The sequence below is a fragment of the Pyxicephalus adspersus genome, chromosome 6 (assembly GCF_032062135.1).
Source record: "Pyxicephalus adspersus chromosome 6, UCB_Pads_2.0, whole genome shotgun sequence".
NCBI lineage: Eukaryota > Metazoa > Chordata > Amphibia > Anura > Pyxicephalidae > Pyxicephalus > Pyxicephalus adspersus.
Window position 1 is genome coordinate 40693738 of NC_092863.1, and position 22480 is coordinate 40716217.

Below are 22480 nucleotides of genomic sequence, written 5' to 3' on the forward strand. Positions count from 1 at the left end.
AAATCATAAGAACACAAATGAAGACAATAAATTAAACCTAAGCCTGCAGTATGGTTTTATCTACTGAGACATGAGTATTAAAAGTAGTTTAGTGGGATAAGGGTTAATGGAGAGCATTTACAGTACTGATGCAATATATATTCAAATAGATTTCACCCTAATTAGGACACCCACAAATATTATTTTTTATTTATTCTATTTTAAACTTTACTGATTATTTAGAGATAATTGAATGTATGATGTGAATATATTCCTTGACCTAAAAACAATATAAAACATTGCACCTACTGCAGTCCACAGAACAAGCAATTAACACATTGAGGTTTACTTAATTACATACATTAGCCTGGTATGACTAATAACATTTTAGATGGAGATACTCACAAGTAATTTCATTTCCAAACCTATATGGACGGCAAGTATCATTCAGTCTAAAATTGTAAAAAAAAAAATTGTGGAAAAGGTCAAATCAGGCTATTGCTTCAGACACTCTCTGTTCTTTCATTTACCTTACCTTCTTCAAAACTATCTAGGATTGCCTGTACAGCCATGTTTTAGTGTTGGTGCTTTCTTATGAAAGATCGATTCTGTAATCTACTAGAACGCCGTTGGTTTCTGAATTGAAGCACTGCTAATGTACCAGCTACAAATGGCACAAGTGCTAGTAATCAAGAACACTTAAGCCACATGTTAATTAATTATATTTAAAGAAAACCGATCTTCTATTAGAGAACAAATCAATTTTATCCCCATGTAAACCTTCAAATCTTCCACACTGAGTGGCATAGAAATGTGATATTTTCAGGATACACAGGAGGCCCTGAGAGCTGCTACTAAACTAAAACTAAAACTAACTACTAAATTTCAGCCCCCTTAAACATAACAAGTTGCTAGGTAGGGGGTCACAAGCATAAAATCCTAATAACAAGCAGGGCTATTTTCACATTCAGGGGGGCTATTTCAAGACCTTGGTTCCCAAATTGAGTTGCAGGTTAGGGACCCCCGGAGTCCCACCTCCATGGCATTGATCATTGGGGTACTGTCACTTCACTCTGTGCTGTGGTGCCCAAATATATACTTGCTTGTTCACAAAACTTCAAGACTGCGTTTAGACTGGCGGTGAGGTTGCGGTGCAGTTACCCCTTCCTCATACCATGGAACCCTGCATAAGGGGAGATGCTCAGTACTGCTCAGTGCCCCCTGGAGTCAAATCTGCAGACGGACTGAGCAGCTGGTGGGGTGCTTGTTACATGTAGCTGACCACTTACCTTCAGTGACTCCCAATTTTGCTGGAACAGAGGGATGTTGACAACTGGAAATGTGAGAGCCAGTAGGAAATGCCTTTTGTCCCTTACCCTAATAAAATTTTATACCCATCATATCATGCTACCCTGTCACACATAGCTATCTCCTTACTCTCTATGAACACCAATTTCTCTGTAGAAAAAGGTAAGTTAACTGCAAGTGCAGGACTCTTGTGGATATCTCCCCCTAAAATGTCCTCACTATGGCACCATCACAAGATATGAAAAACTATACCTGTCATACCGTTCTATCTTGTCACACATTTTCAGAAACAAGGAGACCTCAAGATTTAGTAGTAAGAACATGTACCCCTTGGCTATCTGTCACATGAATTGCATTTCTCTGGAAGTATCCATTGCAGAGATTTTGGGTTAGTGGCCTCCTATAACTGACAGGTCACATTGTATGGTGTAGTTTCTGCCCTGTAGTACAGGAATGGTGAGCGGGGAGCAATATATGTCCAGTCAGCACTGTATAATAGATTTAGTTTTGTATTTTTAATTAATAAAATGAGCATCAAATGGTGAGTGCAGAAATTCTTGAATTGTCATTTCTTTTTTTTTGGTGCATGTTATGTTACGGTAACTTGAAACATTTCAAATTAATTTCATTTTATAATAAAACTATACTGGTTGTAAACGTACATCTTTAATGTTTGTTTGCATTGTGGCCCACAAGGTTTATCTCAATGTCAACAGTGGCCCCCAGATGAAAAAAAGTTGGGCACCACTGATAAAAAAGATACATAAATTGAAGTAAAATAAATGAACACCATGCAGCAGCCCAAATAAACTAAAACCAGCTTTTATAGTCAAATAACAAAACTGATGTTTAATAAATGACCAGGTTTTAAAAAGACATGATCTGAATATATTGTTCTCATTCTGTTGTGTACTGTGTATGCATGCTATTAATGTAGAATGTTCTGTCTGCAGGAAAAGTAATATTTACTAGCTGTTATTCAATCGTACTACTTCTCAAGGTTGCTGTGTGCTCTGATGTTGGATACTTTTGTTTATGTTCAAGGTTGCTTGTATTTTTCCAGCTAGAACATGTACTTAGTGACTTGCTGAAGGCTTTAATAACGCTCTCATACGGTACATCCTTCTCTAGTGCTGTGACATTGAGACAAACAAAGTTCACAGACAGCATCGCAACTGAAAAAATTGTGTCTGAAAACAATTTTACTGAGGCGTGAACATATTAAAGTGGAAATCAGCAAGTTATCAAAGGGTTATGTTGAACTCCAACTACTGAACAGTTTAACCAGTTGCTGGAAAACCCCTCAATTGCAGCACATTTATACAAAAAACAGTTTATATGCCTCAGATGAATACAATCAGCCAAGTTTAGAGCAATCTAATGCAATAAATGGTACTGTTAGCTGAAGTAGATATACTGTATTTAGTTTGAAAGCGGAAAGGTGCAGCTGTTTTGTGAAGTTGTATATTTCTGTGAAAGATTAAAACCATTTCTTGTTAAAAACTGCCCAAAAGGCCTAATCGAAGCTGGATTAAGACCAAAATGGGATATAGGCATGGTGGCAATATTGCCATCCTTCTTCTTCACATTCCCCAAGATTCCAACTGTATTATAAGGAATTCTGTCACTATGCAAAGGTCCAAAGGTCCAGATCCAAAGGTTGCCCTGATTCTTCTATAGTGAAGACAATTCAGATCTTCAAGTGCTACAGTTGCCATTTCCAGGAGTGCCAAATGCCTTCTTCCCTACTGCATACTGTGGTTTCATTCACCAGTTTCTACAGGACACAATAGTGATATATGGGCTATCATATGGAATCATAAAGCTCAGCAGAGAACCAAGTTTTCCAAACTCACAGATATTTCTTGGATGCTGAAAGTTCATCTTTTGGTGTAGCATTGTAAAACAGCAAAGATCCATGCCAGCACCCACTTAAGAGACACGTGCCAAGTACCTTCTTGTACAGCCAACTGTATTTATTTTTGTTGAAAGCAAGAGAATTGTACCACTTCATAAAGATATTGCATAGGAAAAGTGAAATGTGCTTGAACACCACTGCAGTCATAATTAGTTACCATTGTATAACTGCAAAAAATTGTGGTAAGACTTTGAAAAAAAAGAAGTTATTAGTATCACGTCTATCTTACTGCATATCATTTTCTTATACTTCAGCCATGTTAGAACATCAATTTATAATTCATTCACAATTGAATCTGTAACTTTAATGTTACTAGAAACTGCTTTCAATGATAACAGAGCTCATTTTTTTTCACTTGCCAAGGATTTTTCAAGATATTGTCTGTTGAATCCAGAAATGACATAATTTTCATTGAATTGGCTCCAGTTCTTGTGATACAGGAATCGGAATAGACGATTTTACCAACAACAAATGTTAACACAGCATAATATTATCAATCTTTATTTACACGCCTGTTTTGCATTTTATATATTAAATGTAGCATTATTTTCATAAAACTTTCATTTGCCTTTTTTGTTCATACATTTTCTTTTTTACAGGAATATGAGTTCCTCAAGAAGTTGTTTAAATGACCCTAGTGTATTTTGCTACTTTTGTGGTGAATATTCTCAGCAAAACAGAGAATAAACATTAAATAATAAACATAAATTAAATAATAAACATAAAGCAAAACAAGAAACATTACAGAATTTGTGAGACAAGCATATATTGCATATTTTGGTAATAAACTGGGGGATCAGGATAGGTAATGGGCTCCCCATATGGTATGCAAAACTTATGTATAGGGATGAATGAGAATGCCTCTGGCATTCTCGCGAAACTTTCCTCGAAGTTCCGATGGGTCTGCAAAATTTTGGCGAAATTTCGGAAAACCATCTGAAATCCATGAAATTGTTATAGGAGGATTATCGTGGCTGCATTCATAAATACAGCCGTGGGAATCCTCCTGTTGGTGAGCAATTCTTGGGCACTACAGGCAAGCCCTCATTCTGACCTATAGTTCCCGGGGATCTCACTGAGAGGAGTATTCTCACGGCTCCATTCATAAATGCAGCCACGATATCCCTCCTCTCAGAGTGAGTCATGCAGCTTGTGTTTATGAATGAACGTGGCCATGGGAAAAATCAGAGGATTTTTCCCACGCTGTATTTATTCGTGAGCAGCCAGCGAGACTCACACTGTGTTCCTGGATAGAGAAACTCGATCCAGTAACAGATACTACAGGGCTGCAACAGCAATCAGGGAAGGCAACAGCTCCGCTCCCCTGATTGTTGTTGCCGCCCTGTAGTATGTGTTCCTGGGTAGAGTTTCTCTATCCAGGAACACGACCAAATTCGTCGCGAGACCAAATTTAATAAATGTGCTTGTTCATCCCTACTTGTGTAGAGAGTCTACATCAGTGGAAAAATGGAAAACTGAAAAATTTTAAATTTAGTGTACCTATGGTATGGCAAGAGCCCAAAAATCATCATAATGATTGTTATTTTTGTGCTGTGAATGTAAAAGGTTTGAATTGTTACAAGAAAAACAAGTGGGAATACCCTGATTTGGAATCAGCAAGACAACCTGCGCCGCATGGTGCTGATACTCCCATTCCAGTGTTCAGTACACTCCCTGATATTCCTGTATCCGACATGGAGGATATACAGGTTTTGTAGTGTAATCCAGGAGTTAGCAGTGGAAGTGAATATGAGGGAAGAGTTAAATGATTTAATGCATGACCTAAGTCTGTCAAAACAAGTATCTGAACTTTTAGTATCTAGGCTAAAAGCAAAGAACTGTCTGAGACCAGAAGTTAAAAAAATGATTTATAGGATGAGAGGTGACATTCCTACCATATTTCAGTGAAGATGGAGACTTTGTGTACTGTTGTAACATCCCTGGACTACTAGCTCCTAAAGGGAGTACCAGAATACCGAGCAGAAGACTGGCAGCTTTTCATAGACAGTTTGAAATCTGTTTTACTGCATATTGGCAGCTGCTATGCATCAATTCCATGTTTCATCTGCTTGTGGAATAGTAGAGCAAAGCAGGATCACTGGAAAAAAGTGACATGGCCTCCAAGGGAAAACATGAAAAAAGTTGCAGAGAACATCATTAACGAGCCAATGGTTGATAAAATCATTTTCCCTCCACTACACATAAAGTTGGGATTAATGAAGCAATTTGTTAGAGCTCTGAACAAGGACAGTGATTGCTTCAAATATGTTTGTAGATTCTTTCCGGGATTGAGTACTGAAAAACTAAAAGCAGGAATCTTTGACGGACCCCAGATTTGGATAAATGATTAAAATTTCACAAGTTACATGAAGCTTCTGCCTGGCACAGTTATGTCATAGTTATCAAGAACTTCTTAGGTAACCATAAAGCAAAACATTATGAAGAACTGGTACAAAACTTGCTCTTAAACTTTAAAAATGTGGGTGATACTATGACCATAAAGGTACACTGCCTCCATAGCCACTGGCAAAACTTTCCAGAAAACCTTGGCGATTTTAGCGAGGAAAAGGGGAAGAGGTTCCATCAAGATATGAAGGTGATGGAAGAAAGGTATCAGGGGAGATGGGATAGACACATAATGGCCTTGTCCTGATCATCAGCATAAAAGGAAATCATACAAGCTGAGTTTTTCAATGACTTCTTTGTGATTAGTTCTGTAAATATACTGAAGATAGAATTTATTGACATTAGGTGTTTCAAAAAATTAATTTTGTATATGTAAGCATGTCTGGTTTCATTTTGCTTAATTTTCATGTTTCATTGGTTTTCTATGAGGTTATTATTGAGGTCATTATTTCAAAAACTAGAGCCAATCTAGCAAAACCAATACCATATTTGGAATCTGTGCATCAAACATAACCTAAAATGACTTTATTCTTTTTTTGCAAGAAAATTTTTGTTGACCAATGTAATATTGCAACATATCATTGTATCATACCAACACTAACATCCATGCTGCGATCCTGAAGACTTCACAAGTCTCTGTTCCTATGTGTTGTATTGTAGTATTGGCAGGCAGCCAACAAGAGAGTTCAGGCCACACACCAGGGGTCAATTCCCAGGGATCCAGGAGACAATATCAAAATGTCCTTCTATCTTAGATGGGTTTTATTTACATTTTTGCTATGGTGAATGAAACAGGAGTAGCTAGAACACACATAGATTTCCAGGAACACAGAGTCCATGTGTCCAGAATTAAGATAAGATCAGTTCGGGTGGGTTGACCCTTTACACTAGTCATTTTAGGAGTGATAACTACATAAATCGTTAAGTGAGCAAATTTTTAAATAAATTATAAGAAGTAATTGTTATGCTATATTTCTCTAATAAATCAGTATAATATTGTAATTTTCTCTTCCCAGGTGCAGATATTATTCTAGCCTTCGCCTTCCTCTCATGTATTCACATCCTTACAGCCAGATAACAGTGGAAACAGAGTTTGACAATCCAATTTATGAGACTGGGGTATGTAGCTTTCATCCATGCAATTCATTTATTAATAACTACTGTCAAGATAAGTAAGTGAAAAGATTTTGACCTCTGGCACAAGAGAACATTGGAACATCGGATGAAACTAAAAAACAATTTTAAGGATGTTCGAATATTTAAAAAACCTCTGGAGTCTAGTATATTAGCTTCTCATACAATTTAATATAAACCCAATTCATAAAATCTCAAATAATCAAACTAGCTTTATTATTATTATTATTATTATTATTAATAATATTATTATTAATATTAATAAACAGGATTTATATAGCGCCAACATATTACGCAGAGCTGTACATTAAATAGGGGTTGCAAATGACAGAATACAGACAGTGACACAGTAGGAGAGGACCCTGCACCGAAGAGTTTACAATCTAGGTTAATTAAGTAATTTTCAATACCTATATCTACACAATATGCATTACTATTCTGATACATGCTCCCACAATGTGGATTGGAAGACACTTTCACTGCACTATACTTGTGTATAAGAAATTAATTATTGAATTAAATAATCAAATCTGCTTGGGTAGAACCCATGAAAGCTTGTCCTGTGAATTTAACTATGAATGCAAGCAAAAAACAAAAATAAAAAAACACTGCTGATTTTGCAAGTGCACCAATATGGCTACAACTATCTAATACAATGCAGGGAAGCATCTAATACAATGCAGTTCATTTATAGAGTGTTCATATCAGGACAGGCTGGGAGGAAGCAATCAGGAAGACTAAAGACAATGGGCTTGATTTATTAAAGCTCTCCAAGGCTGGAGAGGATACACTTTCATCAGTGAAGCTGGGTGATCCAGCATTCCTGAAGTGGATCTGGTCCAGGATTGAAAACATTTGCCAACAAATAGCAAATACTTTCAGATTTGCTGGATCACCCAACTTCACTGATAAAAGTGTATCCTCTTCAGCCTTGGAGACCTTTAATAAATCAGGCCCAATGTTCTCACTGCCAATGTTTATACCACAAATCCTGCATGGACCTAACTAGCCACAATACATAAAGTTTATGCATCTGAGTTTTGTGAGGATAAAAATGGAAATGCAAACAAAAAGCCAGATACAAAAATGAGGGCCAAAAAGGAACAAAGACTTTAGTTCTAATGCTTTTTCCCTTGTAGGTTGAGTCAGCGTTGTCCAAGAGAATGATAGTGTATCATCGTAATATGATGGCTTTTTGTCATAAACTCTTGCAGAACTGCGGAGTTTCAGACTGATTTACAAGTCTTAGTGCGCCATAAATAACATGTCACAAAACACATTGTACTTCTAATCTTGCCTATTTGCCGCTGTGTGTCAGCACTGTCAGAATAAATCACAATAAATCATTACCATGTTGTCATAATAAGATGCAACATCAGCGCACACATTTGGTAAATTACAGATAGGGCAGCAGAGAGAGTTGGATCACACAACACTATTTACAGTCAGAATATGCATCATTTTTAAATATGAATAAGGACAAGTTATACTATTTACTAGTATATACTAGTTATACTATAAGTTATTACTCGACTCATGAACAATTAAAAGGACTAACTGGCCTGAAAATAAATAGCAATGATACAAGTCAAGTGTTTTAATTTAACATACCCATGGTTGTTAGCTGCTTGGAGAAACTTTGCAGTCTGTTTTTCGCCTTTGACACCTTGGGACAAGTTAGCATTTTTCTTTTAGGGTATACCTATTGAATAAAAATAGCTAAAAAAAATAAAATAAATTAGAATTAGAAGAAAAAACAATTGTACCTGAAATATTGGACAAACAATCTTAAAAACAGTCGATTGGCCTGGCTGCTATTCCTAAAGTCAAATGCTGTTGATTGCTGAACTACCGTATATTCTAATGCTGCACTTTGCATACAATAAGGTTAAATGTTGTAAAAATCTGATCTGATGCTTTTAAAAGCCTTGTAGTTTATATATTTTGGTTTAGTTAGAGATAATCAGAATGTGACATCTTGAAATTCAAATTCATACATATGATATGTAGGAGCACCCTTGTTAATCTATATCCACAGCTCACAGTACATTAGTGTGGTGGTCAGTAGGAAGAATGCCTCTTACATTGCTTGCCATTGGGAAGAATGGCACCCTTACTGATAGCCAAAAATATAATTGGTGTCACCTAATCTGACCCTAAGGGGTTCGAATTTTTCCTTGCTCAAGTACCCTCTACCAACGTCTGGAGGAACCCTGTTTGAGGAAAACTGCTCCAGGTAATAACATTTCCCTGCAGTGGGATTCCCCATAATAACATGAGTTGATAACCTGAAACCCAGGGTTACTCCTAAGGTTGCTAGGGATTGCTAAAACTGGCTGACTGACCTCTCATTTGATGATGTCTACATTGTTCTAGCACCAACACCTCTTAGCAGAGCAAGTTGCATGACTGATAATATTTGCAGACATCTGTATTAGTGGTATTTTAGCCACCACTGTAAAGCTGCGTACACACTTCCAATTTTTGTCGTTGGAAAGGATCTTTCACGATCCTTTCCAACGCCAAGGGAGTGCACGATGCATGAACGGTGCTGTACATACAGCACCGTTCATGCTCTATGGAGAGGGGAGGGGGAGAGCGACGGAGCGGCACCCTGCTGCGCGCTCTCCCCTTCACTTTCATTACGATCGGCTGTCGTCCATAGTCCGTGGATCCGGCAGGTCGGTCGTCCGGACGATGGACGACACCGACTGTACACACAGCAGATTTTCGCCCGATAATTAGCCGATGCCGATTATCGGGCGATAAAAATCTGACGTGTGTACGTAGCTTAAGGGCGAGCCTTCTGTCCACTGGGTACCAATTTAGGAGTTTTAGTGTGGTTTTAGTAGTGGTTCCCTAAGACCCGCACAATTATTTCAAGGGTTCCTCAAGGGTGAGATAGATTGACAAGACTGATCTAGGAGGGAAAAAAGCAACTATGCTGACTTCATTCTTATTTGAAAAAGACACTCAAAGTTGGAAATGGGCTATTAGCATCCCCAATTACAATGTAGGGCTGCTGGTCCTGAATTGTATGTTATGGCATCAGAATGCCTGAAACCAATGTAACAAAGAGGAGGAATCCTGAGGGAGTGAGGAATAAGGTAAGTATAGTGTTTTTCGTGTTTCCTCCAGAAATGAACATTTAATCTATGCAATGCAGGTGAAGCTCCGCTGCAACGGTCATCTTTTTTTCCCAAAGGTCAGCTCTGACCCCAAAGACTGATGACATTGAGCACAGAGCATCATAAAACCACCCACAGATAGGGCATTGTCAAGGTCCCCGCATTATTATTTTGATGATGTTTGTCAATAAAGCATGCCCAACACAGAAAAGAGGCACATCACAAGACCAACCTTAAGTCAAGATAAAACAAAAAGCATAAAACATACAAAGGCCTCCAGAAGAGGCAATATGAGGGGTGCCAAATGCCTGGAGAAGAGCATTAAACTAGATACACTGTACATTGGTGGACATTTACAATTACATTTATGTCTTCTTCTGCTTTTGTTCCAGGAGACACGAGAATATGAAGTTTCAATATAAAGCTGAAGATTTCAATATGAAGGCAAGCACCAGACACCTTTATTCAAGATGTCATTTCTGGAACGTGGTAGAACTTCAGTGCTTAATCCAGAGACAATGTGGAATTGAAATGAACCTTTTAGCCTTTTAGTTGTATTTCCTTTGATTCTTTCTTGAAGATTTCCATCTCTGTATTTATAACATTTGCATTTAACTTGATGTGGTTTAAGAGAAACAATCTGTTACATCGCAGGGTATTTTACAAACTTACATCTGAACAAAGATAGTGAAACACCCCTTTGGATAATTTAGGTTAATTAAAAGAAAAACAGATTTTAGGTAGTAGATAATATTGTTTTCTGCGGGTGGTTTCCAAGCTGAGATTAGTCAAGTATTAATAAACTAATTTATTTTAATATCAATATAATTTCACTTAATCTTAAGTCTCAGAGACTGATTTAATAACAAACAGCAATGATGTTCAGCCAGGCACTGGAACCCGTCAGAAATGGAAGCTGACTTCTGATTGGTCACTAAAGGTTAGTGGGCATTGTTGCTCAATGCACTAAAGTTGCCGTAAATACAGAATATACATAACAAATATTGTTAGAGGATAAAAGCATTGTATTTCCTGTCATTGAATGCACTTTATTTTATTGAAATAAAAGTAGGAGGATTAACTAGTGTTTTACAGTAAGATAAGTGCATATTTTTCCAAATATTTATTTAAGTATAAAATATAAAATACATGCCTGTAAATAAAACAGTTTGAAGGGATGATGACACTTTGCCAGCAATGCCAGTGTCTTTTGACAGTCCAACTTTCCCCCTTCTCCATCAAGTATACTTATCATTGTTTCACCTCTGTACAGTAGTCCACCCTGGGTAAGCTTGGATGTCAAAAGGTTGGCATCACTGGCTCTCTCAATCAGTGTTTTGACCTGGTCAAGCACTGTAACACGGTAATGGTAATGGTCTCATACACCCAAAAGCCCCATAACAAAGTGAGGGCTGTGAAGGTGTGGGAAGTTGGGGAACTGGTAGGTAAAACTTTTTGGGGGGATGGTGACCTTTTATATATCAAGATTCTGGGGAACATTAGTAAGACATTAGGTCATATTTAAACCCAAAATCATAAAGTTTATATAATGCAATTTACCAATCCATGGATATGGTGGTTGACAAAAAATCAATCCTATCTTTCTTTTGTAAACCGCTAGTCCCATCAATTCACCATGTAAGCATAATGAAAAAAGGAGATCAGTAGCAACCATAGGAAGAGTGGGTGTAACCATCCACCAACAAAAAGTGCATTACACATGAGATTACTAGGTGATCACTAAGGAAAAAAGCCTAAAAAAATAAAACTAACTGACCCACCACATCTTTGGATTGGTAAACTGCAATATATTATATTTTTGGGGTTTGATACTGTTTAACTTAAAGCCATCAGCCAAATAGTTCAACATAACTTTTGCTATTTCAAATCAAACATCAATTAAGTTATTGCAGAAAATTGTTATTATTCTAGATATTGGACTGATACTGTGCTGTTTAGCAAACTGTAAAGGTTTTTGTGTTGCATTTGTTGGTGCCAAATCTTTATATCTCTTACCAGTTCAGAGGTGCAGACATGGCATGTCTAACTTTTTAGAGTTAAAAGTGTTCGTTTATTAATTCATCACTATTAGGATCATTTGCATAGAAGATCATCTCTCAGTTCTAAACTTTACTTAGAGGTTTTTGACATTAACATTTGTAAAGTGAAAAGGTTCGGTAAGAAAAAGCAGTTGGGTGAAAATGTAATAAATTCTGGATAAGAAGCTTTTACACGGTACCAGCAACTTGTAAACTGTTAGCTTTTACCCAAATAATATTACAAGTAAGATCCCTGCACTTTGGAACTTAATATACGGACAATATATTGTTTTGCTGCATTTGGAAACTTTGCCAAGAACTGAATGTTAGGTTTTATAGCTGTCCCCTCGGACTTGCATAATAATTAATTTTTTAGCTTTGTGATTCTGTTACCAGTGATTTCATAACAAACATTTGTTAATTTGTTTTTTCATTGAAATGAGGGATTAGGGATTAAGTATACTAAGTTTATCACCAAAATGAACTTTTTTAAATTCATGCCAATAAAAATTTCCAAAAATTGTGAATGGCATGTTCTTTCCCTGGCGACCAGTCTCTGCTTCAATAATTTTTATGAAATTGCATACCATGCATCATACTTAAACCTCTTTTGACAGGGCCATTCTACACGTGCCAATGTGAATAGAGGAGAACATGCCTAGGGGACCATGCATGCACATATTTTCATACTTTTGTACTTCCACCACTCCAATGACAAGGTCTATCCTAATAACGTTTCCTGCCAAGATGCTCCCTGTCCTGTTCATTCTCTTTACTTGTAACAAAATAGGTTACAGAATCTTAGTATTGTGGATGATTGCTGTGGTTTTAAAAGTCAAAGCGCCCTATCTATACTCCACTTTTTTAAAGATATTAATGGCTCTGCAAACATCCCTGTTTGGGGCCCTAGTGTAGCAAAAAATCTTTAAATTAGGAGAGTCTAATACGACCCCTAATGTAATATTTATCTTATTTAAATGGGAGATCTATGGAACAGACAACTTTGTAATGACAGTCAATCATGCTCCAAGATTTAAAATTATTCAATAAATTCTGTCTCACAAATTTGACTAGATATGGCCAAGGTTAAATGATTTGTACTGAATTCAACTGGCTGATTTTAGAGCAGTGTGAGTCTAAAAACTACAAATACACATCTCTGCTATACATACATATGTATTTATATTACTTGAACTTAGATACCCAACAAGCCATTTGGTGATTTTCATAATTGTAGACTATATGGAAAGTGTTGCAGTGAATGGGCCCTAAAAATCGAATCTGGAATCCAACTAAAATTCTGATGATAGTTCTCATTTTGATATTGTATCATGTTGCTCTTTTGTATGGAGGGTAGTCTTTGTATCTAGAAAGAATATAATTTCAAAACTTTTAAAGGAAAGTATTTAGACATATGTCAGATTCCATGACAATAAGCTTTTCTGCAATATTAAAACTCCTGTCACCGTGCAGTCATGGTTTTAGCAGTTCCACTGAAGTTCTTTATAAATGCTATGTGTTATCCCAGAACCATTCCAGTTATGGTGATTGTGATGCTGTCAACCTGATCCTTATCTACCAAGCCGTGTTTTTTGTGGGAAGAAGACCTTTAAATGTCTTTTTATGGTGTATTTTTATTGACCTGATGCAGGACATGGAAATGGATGTTTGCAAGGAAAAAAGACAGTTCTTTGACTATTATACTCCGCATGGATAGAATTAATGCCCATGAATGAGACTGGCAAGGACTACTAACTCTTACCAGATGGAATTGTGTTTTTTTGTAAGATTTTTGTTTTCTCTTTTCAATGTGTCCTATCTTAGCCATTAAAATATGGCGAATATTTTAATAGTTTTTGTTTGTTTTGAAAGATAACAAGATACATTGGACTTATACCTGACATATTTAAAATTTCTTTTAATAAAAAAGAAGACTGTGTATTTGTATAGTTGAAAAGTGTGTCAAATATGGAGTATCTGGAATTTCCTCACAATTTAGCTAAGCAGGGATACATTCTACTGGCAAAATATAAAAAGCACACCATGGTAACTTTTATTACATGCACTAGTGAATACAAAGAACAGCACAGTGTCCCTAAAGTATGTGTAAATCCTAACAGTGAACTTTTTCTTTATTTGAACAACTTCAGACCGTTAATTGTACCACTAAATTTAATTTTTAAATCTTTTCAATAAGTGAAAATGAATACTTGTTGATCCAGCTAACTCTGTGGACTCAGGAATACATATTTTATACAGTACACTAGAGGTGTTCTACAGTCCTAAAACATTTACTGCCATATAGTAACAGTGCTGCTCCTTCTTTTGTGCATGTGTTAATATGGTACTGATTTTGTCCTACTCCCTAAGAGTAACAAGTTCAGGTTTTGAGAGAGGATAAATACGACCTAATGGAATCTCAGCCCCAGGCAGGAATTCAATTGGACAGTCATAAATACAATGAGGGGGGAGAGCATCAGCCCCTTTTGTCAAAGACATCCAAGACATGGTAAACGGGGGGGACCCCCATCTTCTCTGTATCCAAGCATAACAGTGGTTTGGGTTTGGCAAACAGAATGAGAGATAATAGCTAGAAGAAAAAGACTCCTCCTCAATGGATCAATTAATACATGAATTGTGGGCCTGCAACCATGACATTCCCAGAATAACTGTGGCTCCCTCTGGAGGAGGGGGATGATGGTGCCCACCTTGGTGCTATTATCTGCAAAGGTTCTGGGCTGCATTGAGATAAAGAGCTAGCAGGAAGTGCAGAAGTCCTGGAACTGGCTCTGATCCCCAGAGAACCAGTCAGGGAGCTGAATATTGAGTTCTGGTACCGCAGGAAGGAAGAGTCCCAAAAGTAACTCAGGAGTTGGGCTGGCGGAGTGGACAAAGTCAGAAGGTGGCCTTTCAATTGAGAGTACCCTCTTTGGACCTCTTGTACTGAAATTTTAAGCTCAGCAATCTTTGTACACAGGTCTTCGAGCACCAATTTGTCTGCAGAAGCTTATTAACATTGGTCTCTTGTCATTTTAAATATGGATGTGTTGGCAGTTTGTTAAAATAATATGAGATTCGACAATTGACAAACTATTTTTGTTTTTAGGTAGTATTTACCTTTTCGGGGTCTAGTGAAGTCCAAAGATAAGATCCCACGAGTATCAATCACTTTCTTTAAAATGAAGGCTTTTACAGGTTCAGGTAGTCCCCGGGTTAAGGACATCCGACATACGAACACCTCCAAAATATGAACAGGGCTTCCCTGCTCTTCTGTGCAGGACAGAGGCTTGAAGGGGGGGGGGGGGCAGTTTGAATGACTTGCAGAAGAAATCTTTTGCTAAACACAGCTGAGGTTGTGGGTGATCTTAGGGGGTGAATGTCTAGGCTCCATAAAGTTTTTGTTTTTTTTGCTTTGTTATTGATTAAATTTTAAAAATTAAAAAATAAAAAATAAAATTTTATACAGTAACTGACACCACACTGCCTAATAATATGTTGAGACAAACGTCTGCCTAATTGCATTTATTAGATAATGTACATGTCCCGACTTACATACAAATTCAATTTAAGAACAAACCTACAGTCCCTATCCTGTTTGTAACCCAGGTACTACCTGTACATGTTAATGTGATCCTTTGGGAATGTTTGCTGTTGAAATTAATAGTTTTTTTGACAGGGCCTTTTTACCAAGTATAAGCTAATCTAATATATAAACTATATATCTAAAAAACTATAAAGCTATAAACTAATGTTCCTATCTAGAATTTATTTAGGCTGGGGACATGTTTTGGGGGTCTTTTAGAGGTACTCAAATAACATTATGAAATATTTTATATACAGTATATATATATATATATATATATATATATAACTTTTCTTTCAATTTCAACCTAGCTTTTCAAGGTTCAGCAATGTTCATAAATGTTGAAATGACAAGGTCTTTTAAAGAATTTTAGGCTAATTTTCTTTTCTAGCATTTCATTTTTTTAATTTAATTTGCTAAAACAACTGTGGAGTCTTTCCCAGTAAATTTGCTTTCCTAGTATAAAAGAAACCCTGAAATCCGTCCTGCCAAAGAAGCAAGGAATCTAAAACTGTATCACCCCTCTGCTTCCTGCATTGGTGGCAAGGACTGTTTTTGCATGAGAAAGCGACCAGTCGAAGAACAATTTCCCTGCAGAAGGGACAGGTAGGTTCTCAAACCATTTCAGAATGCAAGCATTGTGGAATACGTGGGAGCAGCTTAGTTCACCAACAGGCTCACCCTTTTCAAACTCACCCAATCAGACGCCCTAATTTCCTATCTACAAAGCTCTGAAGCTTTTTTACATTACAGAAAGTTGGCTGAATTGGCTGAACACATGTAAACAGCCGAACATCAGCACTTCTGTGGGCAAAGGTAAAAATGTCTTAAAAATAAAATTATAAAGACATTCCTTCTAATGTGGTGAAAGTGTTTTTTTTTCAGGACTTCCTACAGTAACAGTACATACAACTAGACACTTACTTCTAGGTTAGAGGTTTTGACAGACTTAGGTCACGCAATAAATCATTTAACACTTCCTTCATATTCACTTTCACTGTTAACTCCTGGATTACACTCCAAACCCTGTATATCCTCCATGTCAGATACAGGAATATCAGGGAATGTACTGAACACTGGTATGGGAACATCAGCACCATGCGGCACAGGTCGTCCTGCTGATTCCAAATCAGGGCACTCCCACTTGTTTTTCTTTCTGTTTTTGCTGAGAATATTCGCCACAAATGTAGCAAAATACATTAGGGTCATTGAAACAGCTTTTTCTTAAAGAACTCGTATTTCTGTAAAAAAAAAAAAATGTATGAATAAAAAAAAGGCAAATGAAAGTTTCATAAAAATAATGCTACGTTTAATATATAAAATGCAAATCATCAGTGTAAATAAAGATTGATAATCATATGCTGTGTTAACATTTGTTGTTGGTAAAATCGTCTTTTCCAATTCCTGTATCACAAGAACTAGAGCCAATTCAATGAAACTGATGTGATTTCTGGATTCAGCAGACCTGGAATACACTAAATATATTAAAAAATTCTTGGCAAGTGGAAAATAATTTTTTTTGTTGAGCTGTGTAATTAACCAGTACAGATTCTCCTCACTTAATGACCAGGTTCCGTTCTTGGGTCCTGGTTCTTATCCAAATTGGTCATTAAGTGAGAAGCATAGGATAGACCCCATCTGCAGTGCTGTGAGTGTGAAGCACCAGTCAGTGACAAGCAGGGGTGTAGTTGTAAAAAAAGAGGAGGCACGATACTATCCATGGTGAGCACGCATGCGCATTATTATGTGAATGTGCCCGCCCCACTACACCCCTGTCTATGTGTCACTCAAACGGTAAGAAACTTCCCCCAGAGTGACATCATGATACCAGAACTGGCCCACTCATCCATTGCCCGTCTGAGCCTACGAGAGTGGGCGGGTTGTGTACAGAAAGACAACCCGCCCAACGCCCTGAGCCTGCAATTCCATACAAGAGACATGGTCTTCTGCTCTGGCCGGTGCACCCCCCCAGGGGGGTCCTTCTCCTGACCCCGCGGGGGAGTGGACCAGCCAGAGCCGCGAACCACCAAAGAAATCTTTGCAAAATAGTGAGCATGCGTACCCATTCCCCAAAAAAGTTAGCGCACAGTGTTCCTACCCATGCCCACTACACACCTGGTGACAAGCTTTCTAACAGTCTGCAGAAAAAGGGCTGGAGCTCTGAAGACCAAACAGGGGATGATGGGTGGATGAACACTGTACAGTTTTGTAGAGTGTACTCGTCGGAGGAGACGGTCATAAGTGCAGGTGGCCGGTAAACAGGTAAGTCGTAAAATAAGGATTACCTGTAGTGCACACCAAATATTGACTAGTATTCATGACTTGACTGTAACAATGATTTTTCCCCACTTGATACTGAAGGTGTAACAGGAGAAGTTTAACAAATGTACATTGCTGGCGCCTATATCTTAGTATAAGTCTCCGCAGCAGAGTCAGGGCCAGAATACAGCCTAGAGCACCTGGGCTTAGGGCCCTACAGCCGCCAAGGCAACACCTCACCAGCCAGAACAATTTTCACTTTTTGTTTGGCACCAACATGTTTCTGTCATCTTATAAAGCCTACAGCTGGAGGACTGCCACTATCTCACAGCACATACTGAAATACTCTGTAAAGTGCTATAGAAAATATCAATGATATACAACATAAATACATAATAATAATGTTTGTTCAAACAAATGCTTAGAAGAGTGTCAGTGATGATCCTATTGATGAAAACGAAGGCAGCATATTTTGGGCTCTTGGCTTTTTCAGCATCAATATAAATCAACCAAAAGCTAAATTAAGCTCAAAAACTGCCAAGAAGATATTTCTAATGCATCATCTGACATACCCAAATCCTGTAGCTTTGACAGCCTTACGCTTTCTTCTGCTGTCAGATTAAATTATGCTTTTTAAATGTTGTTAAAGCTACATAGGCATTGATAAGATTTATTTAGCATTTTAACATAACTATGGATCTGATTTATTACAGCTTTCCAAGACTTAAAAAGATAGACTATCATGGGAGAATCTGGGTGATCCAGCAAACCTGGGTGGGGGAATATCACTATGGGTGACTAAAATAAGCTTGGCAAGTGGCCCTGTAGCTCCAAGGCTTGACTAGGCCAGAGTCTGTAAAATGGCCCACTGATGGGATGAGCCTGGTTCCCAGGGAAGCACACTAAGACAGGAGATAATAAGTTTGGGTACTGTCACATTGAGAAGACCTATTCCAGCTGAGAGAGTTGGAGGTCAGTTGTCAGTGCAATCCATGATTGTGAAATGCCATTATATGACACTGCTACCCTAACCATCTCTTCTATGTGTTTAGTTGCAATGCATTCTCCCTAAGGTAAGATATACGGGCCTCTGTGATTTCTTTATGCCACATTACGAGGAGGAACCTGGGAAAACCCATCTGCTCCTGTGGGGGGGTGCTACATACTATATTATTAGAATTTGTTGACCTAATAATATATTATAAACTAACTGGATATAATATAAACACGCATTGCTACACATACTATTCATAACTTGGTATGAAAAGTCCTTCAAGAGAAACCTGACATTTTACTACATTTTTACATTGGTAAACCATTACTCTAATGTAAGAATGAGAATTACTTTTCAATAAGAGTATTAACACCTGTGTGCATCATGGCATTTGTTATAAAGATGGAATACAATACCTTCCTGCTGTCAAAAAGTATTCAATTTTTGAAGAATAAATGTTTGTTATATATGGTACAATTGTGTATCCTATTCAGAGTATTGAAGGTAATTTTACCAATCTCTTATTGATTTCTAAATGCTTAGTAGCACTTACTATATACTACTAGCAACCTATTACATTAATTGGGATCTGATCTTGGCACAGCATGTCCCAATTTTTCAGTGCACAGAATCTGCAGTAGTTTAGTGCAGAATTCAGGTAACACCTCAAGAGGTAACATTATTAGGTTAAGAGTTGAGGATAGAGGAGGATTTGAAGTTGTGTTAAAGTCCCACTCTACAAAATTAAAAATCAGGCTGGTGGTTATTGCAGAAAGGGACAGGCAATAACACAACTTGCCTATCTTACCACACCTATTAAATGCAAAAAGCTGAGCTCCCCATAAGAAGAGGCCATCATCTTTTGACCTACCTCTCTATCCTCAGTCCGAGTCCTATACCTTGCTCTATTCTTCTTGTGTCTCTCCACTACTCCCCAAACCACTCTCGTTGGTGATGTCATCTCCCAATTTCTTCTCCACTTTTAGCTGTCATTTGTTAGTTGTCAGACCCTGCTCCAGGCTCCTAAGGCTTTTTCCTCCATTCTCACTCAAGACCTAGCTACCTCTACCACTCTCTCAAGCACATAAAATCACTCCCATTGATGATGTGATCGTCCATGGACATTAGCAGCCAATACATCACCACAATAGCAGTGAATCACTACAGGGGTATTGCTGTGTACAGGGTCAGCGTAAATAGGATGTAAATGGTACTTTTTTATTTGACACTGTGTTAGTATAACTTTTGGCTATGATACACATGCAAGCATAAGTTACTTATGCTGCTTTAGATCTTGCCAAAAAAGTAATAGCAGGTCATTTAGAGCAAGGGGGAGCAGACCAAAGCACAGCTTATATCATTTATTTAACTGACAGAAGGTCATACCACTAAAAAAAGCAGGTTGGAAGCAGGTTGGGAGCAGAGGTGAGCAGAGGTAAACCAAATTTGCTTGACATACTGTATGACTCAGACTCATGTGAGTGCACTGCTGATCTTTGTACAGCATTGTGGTATATGTCAGAGGTATATTTGCATGTATGCATGTATTTATGTATGTGTGTATGTATGCATTGCTCAGTGACAGTGTGCCTTTTGCTTATATTTTTACATAACAATACAGTATGGGGGGAGTGACTATAACTAGCTTGTCAGTAATAGATCTGCCAACACCATAATAAGTCAAAATAAAGAAATAATGAGAAAAGTCCTTTATTCCATCATACAGTTGCTCTGACTCTACCTATATCCCCTGAAGAAGCCTTCTGGCGAAACGCGTCAGGCTAGAGAAAACTGAGCCTCCTTTCTACACTTGTTGCAACTCTTAGTCAGACAACTGATTGTCTAGTAAGCAAGGCATTTCCCTACCTATAGCGGTTCAGGGATGCCTTAGACTGAAAGTCTTTTATATCACTTCTTTTTGTTTTTGTAATTGATCCTATTGTGATTTGCACTTTGGATGTTTTATAAATGAATGTATTTGAATATCTCTTTTTGCCAAGTAAACCCCAGTTTTTTCTCATTATTTCTTTATATTTTTACATACTTTTTTTGGCCTGTAATAATGCCTTCGAGAAAACGTAAGGTAAAAACGTAAATAGCTGAGGTGGTGGTATATACCACTGTGGTATATGTCAGAGGTATATAAAGGTATTTAAACCAAACTTGCTAAATATACTGTATGACTCAGACTCATGTGAGTGCACTGCTGATCTTTGTACAGTGTCATGGTATAAGTCAGAGGTATATTTGCATGTATGTGTGTATGTATGTATTGCTCAGTGACAGTGTGGCTTTTGCTTATATTTTACATACTTTTTTTGGATTCTTTTACAAATTTCTGACCTGTAATGATGCCTCTGAGAAAACATAGGGCAATTGGCCGAGTGCAATCAAAGGCAAAAAAAAAATGAAACAACACATTAGACAAGAAAATCACTACAGCTTTATTTGATTCCTTTTCTTGTATAATATAGGATTGCAATACATAAATACCCGGGCAACGCCGGGTTATCAGCTAGTGATGTGTATAAAATTTACAGAGGGAAGGAGCTGTTAACAAGTAAATCCTAAAAATAAAATGAAGGTTCATAATACACAGCTCTGGTCCCCAGTATAAGGAATGTCACTTGTCTGAGTACCAATCTGAATATCAGCATGTGTTTGTGCTGCAGACAGCCTCTTGATAGCCTCATCTAATTGAAACTAGCAGTCATACTAGTTAGTTGATGACTTTTGCCCTGTACAATATATTATGATGATGGAATTTTTATTGGCTCACTTAATGCCAACCTTTCATATTCTCTTCCTTACTCAACAAGATCAATAGCTATCGATCCACAGTCCAGGTTAAGGGCTGTCTTACGATGTAAATAGACACATCACTGCTTCTAGAAAACCTGGCCCATATCCACATGAAGAGCGCAGTCAGACTATGTGAATCTGCATACCTTAAAGAAAAAAAAAAGTTTGCACAATAGCATTCAAACATCAGGAAATGTATTTTATTATGTAACACAAAATCAACACTCATTGTATTTAGCCTCATGCTTATTCAAGGCAAATCCTACCCCAACTGTCACTATGATTTAATAGAAACTCTGAACAATAGATAAGATCAATTACGAACTACATTACATATGGCAGCTGGTAACACACATATAAACCCATAAAAACATGGAAATGCACAGGAAAACATTGTGGAACCTTGTGCTTTATACATATTAATGGTTCAGCAGTAATATTCTATTCAAAGGAAATAGCTGTGTACACCAATATTCCTGGCACATAATATATTACTCAGAATACAGCAATGTCTAGTGACCACAACTGCTATACACCAAGGGAATATGTTAACCCACATTTTCAGAAACTCAGCAAAGGAACAATATACATCAAGAAGCAATGAACAGAAAGAATGAGAAATGGACACATATTATTTATAAAAAGACACACCCCATTCTGAATTGAGTCCAAAAGGGATACTATGTTTTTGCTTTAAATATCCAATATTCCAAAGCAAGAAAAATGTTTACTAGCTGTAATGGCAAAGCTACCAAAAAAGGTAATGGTTCCCTTAAATATGATGCAGGGAGAAGGACTTCAAATACTTATCAAATACTTATCAAAATATAAATGCAAGCTGAGAAATACAGAAATTAAAATGCATCTAAAACCAGACTTTGTATTCACCAAAAAGTGGTCAATAATTAGAACCCCTCACAGGTTTTTTAT

At 37.4% G+C, this 22480-nt stretch overlaps 1 protein-coding gene across 3 annotated transcripts in view; it reads left to right on the forward strand.

Moving 5' to 3' along the window:
• The window catches only part of SEZ6L (seizure related 6 homolog like), a 227342-nt gene extending 213491 nt beyond the window's left edge, over positions 1–13851 (forward strand). For all 3 annotated transcript variants that reach the window (XM_072415423.1, XM_072415420.1, XM_072415422.1), the window contains 2 exons: positions 6628–6730; positions 10266–13851. In XM_072415423.1, coding sequence (XP_072271524.1) covers positions 6628–6730; positions 10266–10295 — 133 coding nt within the window. In that variant the 3' untranslated portion in view covers positions 10296–13851. The remainder of the gene's footprint in view (positions 1–6627; positions 6731–10265) is intronic.
• Positions 13852–22480: the final 8629 nt, after the last annotated feature.